This window comes from Emys orbicularis, chromosome 11 (genome assembly GCF_028017835.1).
Source record: "Emys orbicularis isolate rEmyOrb1 chromosome 11, rEmyOrb1.hap1, whole genome shotgun sequence".
NCBI lineage: Eukaryota > Metazoa > Chordata > Testudines > Emydidae > Emys > Emys orbicularis.
The window spans coordinates 39,023,618-39,040,983 of NC_088693.1; the positions used below are offsets into that span (position 1 = coordinate 39,023,618).

Sequence of the window (17,366 nt, forward strand, 5' to 3'; positions counted from 1 at the left end):
ATACCATATCATTGCCACCCTTACTTCTGCACTGCTGCTGGTGGCACCTCTGCCTTCAGAACTGGGCTCCCGACCAACAGCCGCTGCTCTTCAGCTGTTCAGCTGAAGGCAGCACCACCAGCAGCAGCAGTGCAGGAGTAAGGGTTCCCCCCCCCAACAATAACTTTGGGAACCCTTCCTTTTTTGGGTCAGGACCACTACAGTTACAACACTGTGAAATTTCAGATTTAAATAGCTGAAATCATAAAAGTTGCAATTTTTAAAATCCTATGACCATGAAATTGACCAAAATGGACTGTGAATTTGGTAGGTTCCTACTCATAGGAGTGATTTGTGGCTTAATTAGTGTCAAATTCTGCCTTCTAATGCATGCACATTATGGGCATTAGTAATTGCTGTCCTAATCGAGAGTAGAATTTGTCTTTTACTTTGATCTTCCTGGTTGTGTAAGGCACTATATACTTTATTATATGAATTATTTATTGTTTTCTGTTCTTTAAAGTCTCCCCCCACACCTTAAATGTAGTCTTGGTAATACTCCAATAATTTATGGTACTTTATAAATGTAAATGATCAAATTTCATCTGCTTTTGTGGCATGCATGGCTGTTCTATTTTCAAAAGTTAAGTTCCCCTTTTTTGATAGACAGGATTTTCAAGAATTAAGCACAAGACACTGGATGCAAATATCCTTCATATCTCAGATGTGCATATAGCAATCAGGATCTCAGGAATGCATCCTGCACAGTTGTAAATCCTACACATAGTTACTCAATATCGCTTTGGTAAAAGCCACTTGGCATCAAGACATTTTTATTTCAGTGTCTTGTTAGGCCTAATTTTGTTGTTAGTATCTGGTATTATATCATCACAGTTCATGTTGTTGAGAGTTAAGATTGTGTCAGCACTTCCATTATAAAACCCTATTTTTCAGGACTTTGTAAATTTTCTGTAAAATCTCCTCTACACCTAGGCAGAAATTTGGTATACCAAGTCTAAAGAAGCTATTTTTTCCTCTGTCAATAGAAAACTTTTTAAAACTGAGAATGAAATATATGGGTTTGCTGGTTTAAAAAGTATATAAAAATATGCTTGTATAACTTGAAAGCTAATTTAGTTTAAAATACAATCTGACATGTGAATAGTCCCGACTTCACTGCAATCCCTCTTTTGTATATTAAAACAAAGGTAAAAGTTGTTAATGTGAGTGGTAACATTTGTAAAGGTGCTTAATTTCTATAAGAAACAGACTGATTCCATTTAAAAGAGCATTTTGAAGAATTATCTAGTTGGATGAATATCGAGATGCAGCTAACAAATTTGTTTACTGTCCCCATAAAAAAAAAATTTCTTAATGATAACTTGAATTATTTTCCTGTCAATTTTTTCAGGTCTCTGGAATGCTGGAAGTGGTTGGACCAGATGGTATTTGTTATAAGTTATCCATTAATATAGTTTTTTTAAAAGAGAAGAATTATGTTGTTATTTCCAACATTCGAATTAAAAAAACTGTAGCTATTATATTTGCTTATAAAATTATAAGTAAGCATATTTTTTTTCATCCAGCCATTTTTATTTTCTCGAACTTAAGGTTTTTTTTTTTCATTTTTTAAAGAAACGTCCCTCATATTTGCAGCTTGTCTTTCAGAGTGGCCACATTCACACTTTTTCAAAGCTAATAACAGTGTAGCGATATGGATCTACCTAGTGGTGTTACCCTGTGAATTACGTAGTTCACATCTCTGCTTTCCAGGCAATTGCACAGACCAAGGAGTAAGAATCTGCTAACAAGCTTAGAGACCTAGTCCTGTTCCCAAGTTCCAAATTAAAAATGAAGGGAAATCTTTTCAACACCTCTCCTCACAGTAAAAACATAAATTCAGATCATGAATTTGTGTGTGATCCACGATGGTACTTAGGCAGTTAAGTCGCATTTTCAGGCACCACTATTATCCATAAAACTCCTGCTCAATTGCCTTCTAACCCTGTAGGTGCCTCAACTCATTCAGTGCCTAAGGTTTTATCACTGGGCATGTGTGCTGCAGTCTCACTAGGTAGCTGGGCGCCCATTTCCTCCTTGAGTCAGGCTTCAGTGCGCATGCTTTAGTTACTTGGGTGCTTATCTCCTGCTTAAGTCCCAGAGCAAGTCACAAACCGGGGAAGATAGGCATTCAGCTGCCTAAGTTGCGTGTAGGGGCCTGATCTGGTAGGCATGGTCAGAGGCTGCCTAACAGATCTGGCCCCTCAGGCGAGTTCACACAAAACAGCCAGGAGTTGGGGTCAGAGGAGGACTTCCCTTATAAACTTTAGCCTAGTGGATAGGCTATTCACATAGTCCCCTCTCCTGCTGAGGGGGACAGCGGATTTGAAAAGGGATTGTCCACCTCTCAGGTGACTGCCCTAACCACGAGGCATTGTAATTCTTTCACTGGCCCAATTAATATTTAATTATTCAATTATTTAATAGAAGTGGAACAACTTCAACAGGCAAGATTTGAGGGAGACCCACATTGGAATATTTCATAACACACGTCTGTTCAAATCACTTCTACTCAGAAGGAGGGTATACTTGAACTGAGGGCCTCCCACATCCTGGGTGAGTATCCTATCTGCTAGGCAAAAGGGTGTAAGGGAGGTGGTCCTCCTCTCCCCCTCCCCCCCATCTGTTTTGTATTAACTCACCTGAAAGGTCCGATCCAGTAGGTAGTCTCTGAGTAAGTCTACCAGATTGGGCCCCCGCGCATGATTTAGGCATCTGAATGCCTGTCTTCCCTGGTTTGTGGATTGCAAGCAGAGATTGGCACCTCCCTAGACTTAGGCACCTATCTCCATGATAGGACAGGTTTTAGCACACATCTGGTTGATGTTGCCCATTGGCTGGCTTCGGTGGCTCCTTACCTAGTATGCTGGCTTTGTAGATCACAGTCTAAGGCTCCTATCTGTCCCCATTCATTGTATAGGAGCTTAGGCGCCTAACTCAGGCTTTGTGGATCGCAGTGCTGTTCTTGTGATGTTTCTAGAAACCTAGAAGTTAGGTGTTGCGATGCTGAGCATTGTAGCACCTAAGTCCCTTCCTGCATCTGGGCCTTTGAAACTGTACTGCACAACTGGCTGTGTCATAAAACTGAAACTCCGTGTACCATATGCAAACTTTGGAAATTAATTGTCTCACAATCTGTATTTATTCAGATAATTGCACATACCTCTTACATTTATAAAGTCATCTTGCTTTAGTATTTTTGGTTCAGTGATCCTAAAAGGTTTTTAATTGTCTGTATTTATTTATATAATGATACAATTTTTTATAAAGAAAACTGGCCCTATTTCTGGTTTATAATTATTCAGAAGGAAAAAAGGTTGTTAAAATATCCTCTTTTGGCAGTTGCTGAATACAACGTTAGATAGTCTATACCATGCATGTTCTGTCCTTTCAGCATAGAGTCAATGGTTCGGTATAACGTGTTTGGAATATACAGCAAGCCATTGAGCAAATGACATTGATGACCAGGGACTCCATTGAGTATGCTTAGGTAGATGTTACTCTAGAGTACTACAGTATTTCACATTTCAAATATATATATATATCTCTTCCTGGCTGTTTTCTAAATTTGATCTCCATTCATTCACAGGAGAGTGTTAATGAACGAATAGTTCTAAAATCTTTAGAAAGGAAGGAAGACCATACAGAATAACAGGACTTCACAAGATTTTAAAAATCCCCTTTAGTCTACTGAATAAATGTTCCTTGTGAAAAATACTTTAGGTCTCCTCTGAGTGATGTCAATGAGAATTTGCCATTGATTATATGGTAGCAGGATTTGGTCTTTAAACTTTCCAGAAAAACTGAATATAAATTGGCTTTATGCACCCAAATTGTTTTACAATAACATTATGCAGAACAAGAAAAATTAGTGACCATTATGCACTCAACAAAGATTCATATTACCTTATACTGTACACTTAGACTGTTTTATAACTGAGGAAGAGAATGTTGACAAGACCATGGGATTTATCCCTGACTCTAAAAGTTCTGTGTGAGTGATTAACTTCCACTTGGATAGCCATGTGATATAGACAATATGGACCCGGTTTAATGTCTCATCGGAGGTACAGTATCCTTAATTGCATTTTCAGCACTGGTTATAAGCCCTAATTCTAGTATGAAATTTGGACCCACAGTCTTCTGGTCCAAGGATGAGTGCTACCAACTGAATTATAATGGAACTAAGAAAATTGTAATTTAATTTTTTTTAAATTATATTTTACAATAGTTTGATATCAAAAAGGGAATGTACAAAGAGAAGATTCTAGAGGTACTCTCACATCACCAACATTAAGTCTGTTCTATGTAACATTTACAAGTCCTCCATATATAAAGGCAAAGAAGACAGATAATACAGAAACATTTTTAAAAATGGCATTGTATTAGAGATTTTTGAACACCCAAGTAATGTCAAGAAGAAAATTAATATCTAAAATGAAAAGTACTAATGTAATTTATAAACTGACATCTTAGCCATCCGTTAATAGCTCAGTGTTTTGAAATATTCAGTGCTTCAAAAATTTTCTGTTGTCTGGTTTTATAAACCATTTTCTTATAAGCTCACTAATAATTCTCAAGTGCAATCTGTATTGGTAAATATATAGAAACTTTGACAGCCCAACATTAACGGTATACTTTGATAATGAACTAATTGTGAATAGAAAAATATACAGTTTAAGAAAACATGGTTTGTTCTGTGTTGTGCTTAATACAGCATGTACATCTTTCTGTTTAGATGGATTTATTCTAGAAGCCTGCTTGACAATGTCAAGGTAAGAAAAGAAAGACACAGTCTTGGCCCCAAAAAATTTCCAGAAGTTTTCTGTTGTGTGAGGCAAGCTGTAAAGGAATGTGAGTTGGGTGAATTTGGGGAGACCTGGTGGTGGAGGAAGAGTCAAGGCGATCTGCTGATGGCCTCCCACATCCACCATTTATTGGTCTATTCTTTCCTTTATGTGTATTTAAAAGTAAGTGAAATGAGTTTTCATTGGATCAGTATATAATAATATGCAATCTTTGGGGCCAAAAAGCTTCCTTCTTTAGCTTTTGGAAGTTTGTACCAAACCATGATACACCTCGACCCCGATATAACGCGACCCGAATTATAACGCGACCCGGGAACACGAATTCGGATATAACGCGGTAAAGCAGCGCTCCGGGGGGGAGGGGCTGTGCTCCGGCGAATCAAAGCAAGTTCGATATAACGCAGTTTCACCTATAACGCAGTAAGATTTTTTGGCTCCCGAGGACAGCATTATATCAGGGTAGAGGTGTATATATAAAATAGATTGTTTTATTTGTTTACTGTGATTTGCAATTATACAATACAAAGTGTTACATTCAACTATCATTTCATATATTAAAGGTTCTTCTATTGCATTAAATTGATCAAGCACAAGAGGAGTCATGCACAGTGGTCAAATCAAAATTTTAATACAAAAAGGGCACATTGTGAAAGATAAAAAAAGGTTAAATATAGCATTTATTATAATTGTTGTGATATGACTGTAAAATGTCATATTTTCAAGCACTTTCTTAACAGTTAAATTCACATATTGTACTTCAAATATTATAGATTTGTACTAGTGATACATTTTTCTCAACCAGAACTACCAGTAAGCATCTTTTCAGTTAACTCATGCTTGTTCCTGACCCAAAAGAGACTTTTTTCTTCTATTTTTTTTAAACATTTTGAGACTGTCCCATATTGATTAAGTCCCTATCACGGTGCCTTCTGGCCAGGATGGATAAAAAGCAATGGTGTTTTTTTTTAATTATTGTTTTTTATTTTTGATAAAATGCTTTTTGGGGAAAAAACCTATCTAAAGATAGTTTTAACTAAGATACATTATAGCTCAAAGATATCTCATCATGGAATAGGGATTATAAATTCTAATTCTATAGTATGAGACAATATATTCATGTTATGTTTAAGAAAAGTTTTGTAAATGACTTCTAATAGTTCATGGATTAGGGACCCAATCTTATGGGGTTCCACAGGCTTCTGTATAGATTATTTAGGTTAATCTTTCTATCCACCCAATGGGACTCAGTGCTCAGTCTAGAAGATACCATCAGAGATACTTAGTTTTGCAGTTCTCAAACTGTGGATTTGTGTCTCCAGAGGTAACATGCTTGTTAACAGCAAAAATGTTTTAAAATAAATAAATAATATATAGAGGTGAGAAATAACAGACCTCAACTCTATTGTCCCTCTGCAAATTTGTGTACACAAAGTCAGTCCCTTACCTCTCTCTAAAAGTGCAAAGTTTCAAAAAGTTCAATGAATAGAAGATTGTGGGGGGCGGAATAGATCTGGACAAGGAGAAGAGGTCTGGAGATAAATGCGAGAAGCGAGAGATATATGCTTATTTTGTTAAAATATTGTATGTTTGCTGTTGAAGAAAAAAATCCAGAATACTTAACGTGGTGGTTTTAGTTAAATAAAATAATTTAAATGTCTGTCTGGTGATGATCTCCTCCTAATACAGCATGGCAAGAAAATCCTCCAAATATTAGTGATTAACCTGTTGAATTGGAGACAGTTCACCTCCCAATGACTTCCTAAATATCTCTTCAGTTACCTTTGGTAAATGAAATAACCAAACAATCATTCATTTTCTGATATAGCTGTAAAACTAATCTGAAAAGTTTTCAAAATAAATCACTGTTTAAAAATGTATAGTGTGTACCTTCTAAAAATGAAACCCACATCTATCTCTGAGTTGTGAATATGTGTTAAGGTTATAACAACCAACAAGAATGCACTTTTATGTAGAAAACCATGATTAAATTGAGGCTTCCTGACTAGTGATTTAAATCATGATTTAATCAAATCCACCCTGCTTCTGGGCCACAATAATTCTCTGACCTTTCTGTGTTGCACAGCTCCAGAGGCTGCTCCTGAATCTGTGAGCTATCTCCTCTATTTGTCAGCGATAGAATGCCACGCAAGCTTTCATAGGAGTAGAGTGTTGTATATATTTGTTCTTGATGCCAGACAGAAGAAATATTATTTGACTCCTCTTGCTCCCTCCTCCCTCCCACGCACCCACCCCCCCCACTAGTTTAATGAACAGGAGCTGTCTGCCACCTGTTGTCTCTTAGATACGTTTTAGAAATGTAAAGAAGATTAAAGAAATATTCTTAGCCATTAATAGAGACCAAAGATATGTCTCCCCAACTAGTTCTGGAGTAATTTTCTTGTGTAGGTCCAACCACATGTCTTTAATAGGAATGGAGAAAAAAGATGACTAGATGGACCCAGAAAAGGGAGTCGTAGAGCGCCGACTCCATGGGTGCTCCGGGCCTGGAGCACCCCCAGGAAAAAATTGGTGGGTGCTCTGCACCCACCGGCAGCTCCCCGCCTAGCTCGCCTCCGCTCCGCCTCCTCCCCTGAGTGCGCCACGTGCCTGCTTTTTCCCCCTAGCTCCCAGGAGGAATGCGGCGCGCTCAGGGAAGAGGCAGGGCCGGGGCGGGGATTTGGGGAAGGGGTCCAATAGGGGCAGGGAGGGGGCGGAGTTGGGACTTTGGGGAAAGGGTTGGAATGGGGGCAGGGCAGGGGCAGGGAAAGGGTGGAGTCAGGGCCGGGGACAGGGGGACTCGAGCACCTACTGGTGCTGGGGAAAGTTGGCGCCTATGTCGTAGAGTGCAGGGCATGGCAAATTTATTTGAATGAATCTCTAATGGTGAAAAGACTGGTGTAAATTGGACGTTTTAAAAAAATCACTCTGTGGGTTAAAATGCCTGAACCTGGTTACATCATTGCTGTGTGGTGGTGTACTGGTGCTACACAGTATAAAAAGTCCTAGCTTAGATAAAGGCTAACCTATACTGAGGAAAGTTGGCTCACAATGGAGACACAAGGTTTTCTGAAATCATATTGAAAATGCCTGTGCCCTGTCTACACTAAATAGCTTACTTACAATATTAGTAATACCATTGCAGCTGAAAGTGTTTTGTACCTACTAATATTCCAATTCAGCAAAGCTCTTAAATACATATTTAAGTCCTAGTGAGCTCAATAGTAAAAACATAAGGGATTTACAGAATAGGGGATGGACTTCAGCGTGGGCTTAAGTGATTTGCTGAATCAGATCGTAAATCTGGTTATAATTCTTTCTAGTGTGGGCACTAATGCCAAAGCCACCATCCAGGGCTTGTACAAACCCGGGAAAAGGCCTGGGTATTTTTTGTTGAGTCAGACCTTAGAGTCCAGATTAAGTAATTGTTTGCAGTAATTGCAGTTGTGTAAGAATTCGGTGCCTTCTAGATTTATTTTATTTTATTTTGTTTTGTTTTGCTACCACATGTCCACTTGAACAAACTGAAATTCCAGTGTTCAAGGAGTATGTGTTCATACAAATGTCTGTGTTTTCTACTAGGCAGAACTGTTTAGAAAGGACAGATGCCATAAAGGTAAGACTTAGTTTTCCATAGGATTTACTTCGGCATCTTTTTCATGGGTAATTGATGTGTTTTGTTCTTTATTTAGCTATTGTTATTGAAAAACAATAGCTACTGCTGTTTGAAATTTTCGTATGTGTGGTGAAGAAATTTCAGAGCTCCAATTCTGAATCCTGGTGTGGAATTCTGTTGAAGTTACTGGGAATTTGCATCACTGCAAGAACCCTCATTAATGCGGGATGGGTATCTTAAGTAATTACAGTGGTTTTCATTTTTAATGTTACTATTATTGTTATTTTAGGACCAAGAGAATGGACAAAATGGCAGATTACATGTGTTTGGTCCAAAAGGTAAGTGACCTAATAATGATTTAGAATTTGGAAGGTTTTTATTATATATGCTAGCTTTCCCTGATTTAAAAAAATCCAGTAAGCAAGTTTTTGAGTTGTTTAGCAGTTCAAATTTTAATTGCAACTTTGAAACATTTTACAATATCTGTCACAGTCAAAGAAAGTTTAGAATTGAAAATCAGAATTTGTACTAAGTATATCAGAACTTTAAACAGCTGTTGTTCATTTGTTTTTTAGAAGAAGTGATTATTGAACCAATTCAAACAATGCCACGGTAAGATGATCTCTTTGGTTTTGCAGCTGATCTATTACATGCCTTTTTAAGCAATTAGAGCTAGATAATGAAATCATTTGTCACCCAATTAATTTTGAAAGGCTGGAAATGCATGGATTAACACTTTAACCTTTGGTTCAGTTGGCACCATTGTTATTTAGATGGCGTATTTAAAATAGAATTTAAATCTTGATGATATTGTAGAAGTACATATTGTTTAAATTAAGGCCTTTACATTTTGAGTTATTGAATAGTTATTTTCTTTCAGTTTGATGTTTTTACTGCTGTAGAATATACTTACATAAAATTTTCAGAAGCTATGAAAACATTTTCTGTTGTGCATAATCTTTTGGTTTGAAAATAATAATAGAATTCATGTATAAACTAAAATTAGAAATATTGATTAAAATTAATGGAAGATTTATCTAAGGGCCAGATCCTGTATCACTGAAGTCAGCAAGAGCTTTGCCATTAGCCTTAATGAGTGCAAGTTCAGGCCCTGAATGATCTCAATTGCTTTGAAAATATCAACCACTATATTTAAGATTCTTATGAGGTTAAGTGAAAACTGTGAAAATTTTTCCAAAATAAGTTACCATGGCCATTAGACTGCTACCATAAAAGTCCATAGAAACATCCCATCAACTTCAATGGAACAGGATCATGCATCATGACAAGATCCCTTCATCCATGTAAGCTGTCAAAAGGCAGGTGTCGCAGTACAGTAAATGATCTAAGGTCACATTTTTTTAGAAGTGGTTTGTAAATTTGGAGTGTAGGTTTTGTACACATGAAAAGGTGTGCATGAAAAAATGTGAATATTCTTGTTAAATAAAGGCTGTCTGAAAATTTGGCCCCTGGTGATTATCCAAGATTGCTCCAAAATATCCTTCCTTGCTTTATCTGTCATGTCAGTAAAACTCAACTTGGGGTTCCAGTTTTTTATCTCATTTACACAAATGTAAACTTGGAGTAACTCCAAAGACTAAATGGGTCACATTGTTAAAAGGGAACTCTTGTTCCTGGATATATGCATTTTCACAAATATTTTTGTGCATGCAAACTGTATTTGCACGTGTAATCTGGTAGGTAGTAGGCAGCTGGACTTTTGACCTCTCAGTTTTCACACAAATATAATTTACCTGGAAATTGTAAAATAATAAGTAATAGAAATAAACCAGTAAATTTTGCATGGGTATGGAAAAGCTTGTAGATGCAATTTTTTAAAGCCACTTTTTAATACTTGGTCTTAAAATTCCTGCCAAGTGGACTGCTCTTGATGTTATGATACTTCTCTTACCATATGACTCTATAAAATTGCTTTAGTTACTAGGTTTTTTTCATTGCTGGAATTGGAATAAATTCCATTTGTGATTTTCCCGCCCCCCCCAAACAATCATTATGTAAAATATAACTGCAATTCATTACAATGTGTATATTAAATAAATCACTAAATCAATATAAAAAATTTGGAATATTCATCTCTAGTAAAAGAGTAATTATATTATAAGAATGGGTATTGTCTCTTTTTCTAGCACTGAGCTTTATTACAGGCAGTTAATTGAATGGAGGTATTTATTATATGAATATGTAACCCCTAGTTTGTATAAGTATGTTGAGACTGTCTCCATATTTTACTGGAGTTTGAAAACTCTTATTGAGTTAAGGGTACTCTGTAGCACCTAACACAGTTGGAAGAATTACCTGTACATTTTCAAAGTCAGTTCACAGCTGCTTGTTTCCTGTGTTAGAAAATGGGTATAAAAGATATGAGAACATCTTCCCTGCAGTCTGGATGCGATTTATTTATTCTCATTCAGTTCCATGTAGACTTTATCTGGTGAATCCTTCCAAAAAGTTCTTTTGGAAAAGTCATCTTAAATTAATAGAAATACTACATTATAATGGTCTTGAACAATCAGTGTAAACTGGTTAGTACCTGTAGTAATAATCACAGGCATAGAACTTATTTTAATATTTAATTAAAAGGAGAAAATAGGAGTTAACTGCTATATTGCATTTGATTCATTTCCACTCACTAGAAAGGCCTATTCCTAATCAGTTATGTATAGGCCTTCTTACGTTTTGTATGGTATGAATTTGCAAAAGTGATTTTTGGATGCCCACTTTAAGATACTTTAAAGGAGTCTGATTTTTCAGAAAGTATTAAGGACCTGCCCTTTGAATATCAGACACCTTTTAAAGTGGTTCAAGTTGGGCACTCAAAATCACTTTTGGAAATTTGGTCTAGATTCTTAAGCAAAAGCATTAGTTAAAGACAACGTCAGTCTAATGAACCAAGGTATATAGGAGTTATATCATATATAAGATATGCCAATATATAGTTTGTACAGACAACATGTTGCATTTTCTCCATTTGCATGCATCTACTCTCATTTTCTCAAAACTAAGTAATACTTTATTATTTAAATCCAAGAGCGCCTTATTCAGTTTAATTCTTGTTTTTAGTTGCATACTGTCTATATCAATATTGTTGAGGAATAGATATTAAACTCCATCTGTCCATGGATTTTTTTGTTGTATTCCGTGTCTGAGTAGCTTTATCACCTATGTGAGCTAATGTAATTGGATTTTAAAAGTGTTTGGGATTTTGAAAGGTAATAGGAGGTACTAGACAAACATTCCCTCAGACTTTGTAACTGGAGAAAATACTTTTTTCCAATGAACAATCTGTCATTATTTGTTAAATGGTGTCTACTGGAGTTTCTATTTTCTGAAATAAAAATGAAGATAAATAATGAACTTGGCACTCAGTTAGCTGGCAGCTTCATATGTTCACTGACTTAATCATGCTGATGATGATTTGGTTATTTGTGGAGACTATTGATGTTATTGATCTACTTTCAAGACTTCAAATGACATGCTGTTTTGGGGATTTGAAGATTCAAGATGCAAAAATCAATGTTGAAAATGAATTTCTCTGTGATCCCAACTTTATATTTTTGTGCTTTAATGTAGAAAGCTACATAAACTCTTTTTGGGAAGCATATTCAGTTGCTTAAATCAGTTGTCATTGTCATTCTGAGAGAGTTATTAAAAAGGTACAGTAAATGTTTGTGAGCTGTAAACTAGCTGTTTAAAAAGTTAACCGTTTAAACGATTTAAAAATATTTTGTTTAAATGGAAAACCAGCTGGGGCTGCTCTGGCCGGGCGGTGCGGCTGGGGCCTCTCTGGCCGGCCGGCCTGGGGGTTAAGAGTTAAGGCAGGTTAACATTTTAGATCCCTACTGTAAACACACAGGGAAGCTGATGATATATCTGAGAACTGATCATCAATAAATGTGATTTCCACTACTAATTCATTTAATCAGCACATGCCATTAAATAAAATAGAATTTTTTTTCATTAACTACAACATTTAATATGTGTAGAAGAACAGGGGAATATTCTCAACATGGATGGGGAACTAATCCGGTAAAATTTGTCTTCTGTGGCTTAGTTAGGCTAGTTGCTAAAGATTGTTCTTTACGGAGATTGATATGCTGTAGGATGGTAGTCTTGTACCACAAAGATGTGAGGATAAAATAATTTACAATTTTAACCATTTTATTGACTGTCAGAGTTTGAAACAGCTATTCAGCATTTCTTATACATAAACAGAAATACAGTTATCTCTGTTGTATATAATCTATATAAAGAAAGACGTAAATATTCAGGTTAGTGACTTGCCTCCAATGAGGGCTAAATTCAGCACTGGGTTTTTATATCACAATATACATTTAAATGAAAGGGAAAAAATAGCATCATGTATTGAGGCCACTGTACAGATCACAGCCTTTTTGTTTGTTTTGATTTTTAGTGGGGCAAAGGGCAGATGGTACAAATCTTGGATAGCCACAAGTTCACAAGTATCAATGGAATGAACATAATTGTATTGCAGTTAATGGCAATATTTGATTTGTGTTTCTTTATGTGAAAAATCATTTTAATTTAAACCAAGGCCGCATGGATTTGGACCAGAATCTACAAACAAAGTTTATACCCCAACAAAACAAATCTCATTATGTGCAGCTAAATCAACTTTTGAAAAGTAAGTCTTATATCTTTGTAGCTCGCTAGGTGCATTTAAGAAAAATGGGCTATTAAAATATTAACTTTGTGCTTTTTAAATAAATAATTTTAACCCTTTGGATTAATGCTTCAGGTACTGGCCAGTCAGGAGCACTCTGACAGAGGAGAATGGATTTATGGTCACTGGGAGGAAATGCTGGGCTGGAAATCTTGCTAAAATGAATATCAAATGGCCCTGTGTCCCCCATCACAAGTTAATGACCACTTCCTTGGGCTGGGAACTAGCAAGATTTGGGGGAATGTACATCAGAAGGACAGAAATTCTAATATGAAGCCTAGGTTGGTTTGGTGTATAGGCAAGACAGAAGCACGCTGATAACACGAGCATTGGTTAGGCAGCTCAGATGACTGCAGCCAGCGTGGATTGTCAGTGCGTAGAGTGAGCAAGAGTGAGCTGGGCAAATAGTATCCTGAGCTGCCAGAGAATAATCAGAAAACATTAAACAGTGCAGTGTAAACACTAAGCAATGTAAAAACACAGCACTGAACAAGCTACTGACATGGCTACCAAAAAGCCCTACTATACCAAACCTGAATCAACCTTAATTTTTTTGTTGGAGAACCAAACTGAGCTCCAGGTTGTCCTTGGATTAATTATCTTAAAACAAAATGGGTGTAGTAAAGTCCCTGGAAATCCAAGGCAGTGGAAGGAGACTTCTTGGGATGAGAGCTGGAGCTCCTGCTGCTGTGGGGAAGCCATGGCAGAAGAGAAATAGTAACTAAATTTACTTTGCTCCCTTTTGTTAATTTATAATTTTGATTAGGAGAATTCTTAATCTCACCATCAATTAAGGAATATATCTTATGTCTAGAAATATCCATCATGTCCTTCAAAAAGTGCACAGTCATCCAGCAGGCAAATCACTTTTCCATAAGAAGCAGTTATTAACTATGACAGGGTTATCATAACTGTCTTATTATTTTGGTGCTGCTGCTGTTACATCTCTGTAAAAATTGGCTTAACCTAGAGATGTGTTATTTTTAGTCTTTTTATGATGCTTATTTTTTTTTTTTTTTACTGTAAATAATATCCAACATGTAGATGGGCCGCTTCTGCAAAAACTATAAAAAAGAAAAATTCGTCTAGGATTCAAGAGACTAATTTAAGATCACCCCAGTACATACAAGAAACTACAGGTAAGATTTGCACTTTCTTCACTGAGTTACAGATAGGTCTCTTATTCAACCAGCCACATCCCCAAAAAATGAGTAACAAATGGGTAAGGAGAAGAGATTATAAAGTGATATTAGTTTCTGTGCTGCATGATTGTGGAAAGAATAGGATTTTCTTGTAAGGACTGAATGTGATATCTTAGGCCTTATGCTCCAGCTTTTTTGCTGCCCCAAGCAGTGGAAAAAAAAAAAAAAAGATAAAGCCCCAATCAGCGGCACTTCAACAGCAGCTCAGCCGCTTAATTCTTCGGCGGCGGGTCCTTCGCTCCGAGAGGGACTGAGGGACCCGCCGCCTAAGACCCGGACCCGCTGCCCCTTTCCATTGGCTGCCCCAAGTAGGGTGACCAGACAGCAAATGTGAAAAATCGGGATGGGGGTGGGGGGTAATAGGAGCCTATATAAGAAAAAGACCCAAAAATCGGGACATCTGGTCTCCCTAGCCCCAAGCACCTGCTTCCTTCAGTGGAGTTAACTTGTTCCGCCACTTGTGCAGGGAAAGCCCCTGGCGGGCTGGGCTGGTTTGTTTACCTGCCGCGTCCGCAGGTTCGGCCGATCGCGGCTCCCAGTGGCTGCGGTTCGCTGCTCCATGCCAATGGGAGCTGCTGGAAGCAGCGGCCAGTACATCCAGGAGCTCCCATTGGCCTGGAGCAGCGAACCGCGGCCACTGGGAGCCGCGATCGGCCGAACCTGCGGACGCGGCAGGTAAACAAACCAGCCCGGCCCGCCAAGGGCTTTCCCTGCACAAGTGGCGGAACAAGTTTGGGAACCACTGCTCTAGAGAATATCTACAGTGTTCATGGAAGACACTGTTCTCAGTTAGATTGAAAAGGGGCTATAATTTCATGGCTATGACACAACAGAACAGCACATGCCATCATAGAGCATGTATAATATATTATCTGACTTTGGAGGTTCTGAACTTCTAGAACTCTGTTTGCTTCAGTAATATTGTATTGCATACAAGAAGACTTGACCACATGTAAAGTGGTTCTGCAAAGGAAACTCCACATTAGGTTGTGCAGATTTTTCTTTTGTTTAATAAATGTCTTCATAGAATACCATATATTATCCTTTCTCTTTTGGAAATAACATTAATTGCACAATAACACTGCATTTTTTTTATCCCTTGTTTGTTTTAATTTTATAGAATTTTATACACATGAGCAATTAAAAATTGATTTACACAAACTGCATCATGAAACAACAATCAGTGAAGCTAGGACAGATAGTATCAAATCAGAAGTCGTTGGTTGGTTCAAGTGAAATGTATCTCTGAATCCCTGACAATTCTCCATGCAAATATTTTCTATTCAAAGTTGCCTTTTATTATTTCAAAAAATGTTTTTTGCTTAGGAGATTGTTATGGGGAAAGTGTAGTAGTCTGCGGCTTAATTTGTACCTTTTAGACACAGCCCACAATAAGGGGTGGATCTCAACCACACTACCCCAAAAGGAGCACTGGTGGCCTTCTGTCTTTGAGGAATGCAGAAGCTGCACCTCTTGCTATTGCTCTTTTTCTTTGGGTGCATCTGTCTTTTCCTCCTGCAGCCAGCTACTCTGTGTTTTGGGTCTGAGGAAAGGGACTGATTTCTGCTTTGCTTTTAGCCCTGGTCTACACTACAAAGTTTTGTTAGTATAATTATATCACTCAGGGATGTGGATTTTACCAAACTAACTCCCAATGTAGATAGTATGTCAACAGGAGGGCTTCTCGCATCAACATAGCAGCCGCCTCTTCGGGAGGTGGAGTACCTGTGCCAATGGAAGAAGGTCTCCCGTTGGCGTAGGCAGCGTGTTCGCTAAGTGCTACAGCTGCGCAGCTGCACCTGCTGCTGCAGCGCTGTAACTGTAGACAAGTCTTGATTTAGGGTGGGCAAGGGGGTTATGCATGTGCGCAATTGCATATGCTGTGCACTCATATCAGGGCCAGGCACAATTTGGCCCAAGGTTTATAAATTGCCTCCAATTCTCTACAGACACTTCAGGCACTAAAAAAACAAAATAAATTCATCAAAATAACATTTAATAAAATACCATATAATGTTAAAGTAATGTTAAGGTTGCATAGTTAGAAATACAAGAAGTCACAATATGCAAAAGTTAAGATTCCAGCAATGTGACTGTATTAATATTGCTGTTGGGACCCATAACTTACACTTTTTCTGGGTTTTTTGTTTTTTGTTTTTTTTTAAATAAAGGAAAATAATATGGGAAATCTTTAAGGTCAGTAGGGAATATAAAATACTGTTTCTCAGCATGGTTACAGATCTACTCTAGCTCCACTCTAGCAGTAAAAAAGTGTTATAACACAGACACCACTAACTGTGGCAGAGAACTATGTGCCAGCACTATGCTTGTAGGGTATATGGGCCATTAAAAATAGATCCATCGTGCTGTTCGCTAAATGCTAAGCTAGCAATTCAGGTTTTCAGAAAATCTAGAATCAACCAAGAAAATAATACTTATTATAATTGTAAGTCTATTTTAAAAAATATAAAGTAAACCTTACAAAATAGCAAAGTTATTTTAATGATTCTTTCAGTGGAGTTAACATCCTGTTCACATTGTCCTCTGTAAATTACAAGCTGTTTCACTTTCTGCAAGCCTCATTTCTTGGCTGCAATGGCAGCACAGTAAGCAGCCTTTTATTGTGTGGTTACACAGAATGGGAACATAGGATGCAAAAAATAGATTTTAAAAAACTTCATTTCTAATCTCTATTTCTAATGAAATAATGTCTGCTCAGATGTATGCAGTTAGTTTAAATAGACCTATAAAAGATCTTTTTTGTAGAAAGTTACAAGGCACTAAAGTAGCCTGAAATAAACACGGTAAAGGAGTAAAATTAGAAACCAAGAGTAGAAATCCCTAGTTTATAATGGGAACTGTTTTATAATATTAACTATAGCTGTTGCTACTAGTGCAATTGCTGTAATATAAAAACTAAACAAAGTGAAATCAGTTACTAGTAAGTGTAACCTATTCCTGCCATTTCTTGTCATCTGCCAACCAGTCATCGGGCGGCACTT

The 17,366-nt window shown here is 37.3% G+C and overlaps 1 protein-coding gene across 1 annotated transcript in view; it reads left to right on the forward strand.

Annotated features, from left to right (window-relative positions):
- ERICH2 (glutamate rich 2) overlaps window positions 1-17,366 on the forward strand; it is a 44,573-nt gene that overhangs the window by 819 nt on the left and 26,388 nt on the right. Inside the window, exons 3-11 of the mRNA XM_065413694.1 lie at window positions 1,391-1,424; window positions 4,778-4,814; window positions 8,427-8,460; window positions 8,750-8,798; window positions 9,036-9,072; window positions 10,608-10,643; window positions 12,456-12,504; window positions 13,035-13,123; window positions 14,207-14,301. Of these exons, the coding sequence (XP_065269766.1) occupies window positions 1,391-1,424; window positions 4,778-4,814; window positions 8,427-8,460; window positions 8,750-8,798; window positions 9,036-9,072; window positions 10,608-10,643; window positions 12,456-12,504; window positions 13,035-13,123; window positions 14,207-14,301 (460 nt within the window). The remainder of the gene's footprint in view (window positions 1-1,390; window positions 1,425-4,777; window positions 4,815-8,426; window positions 8,461-8,749; window positions 8,799-9,035; window positions 9,073-10,607; window positions 10,644-12,455; window positions 12,505-13,034; window positions 13,124-14,206; window positions 14,302-17,366) is intronic.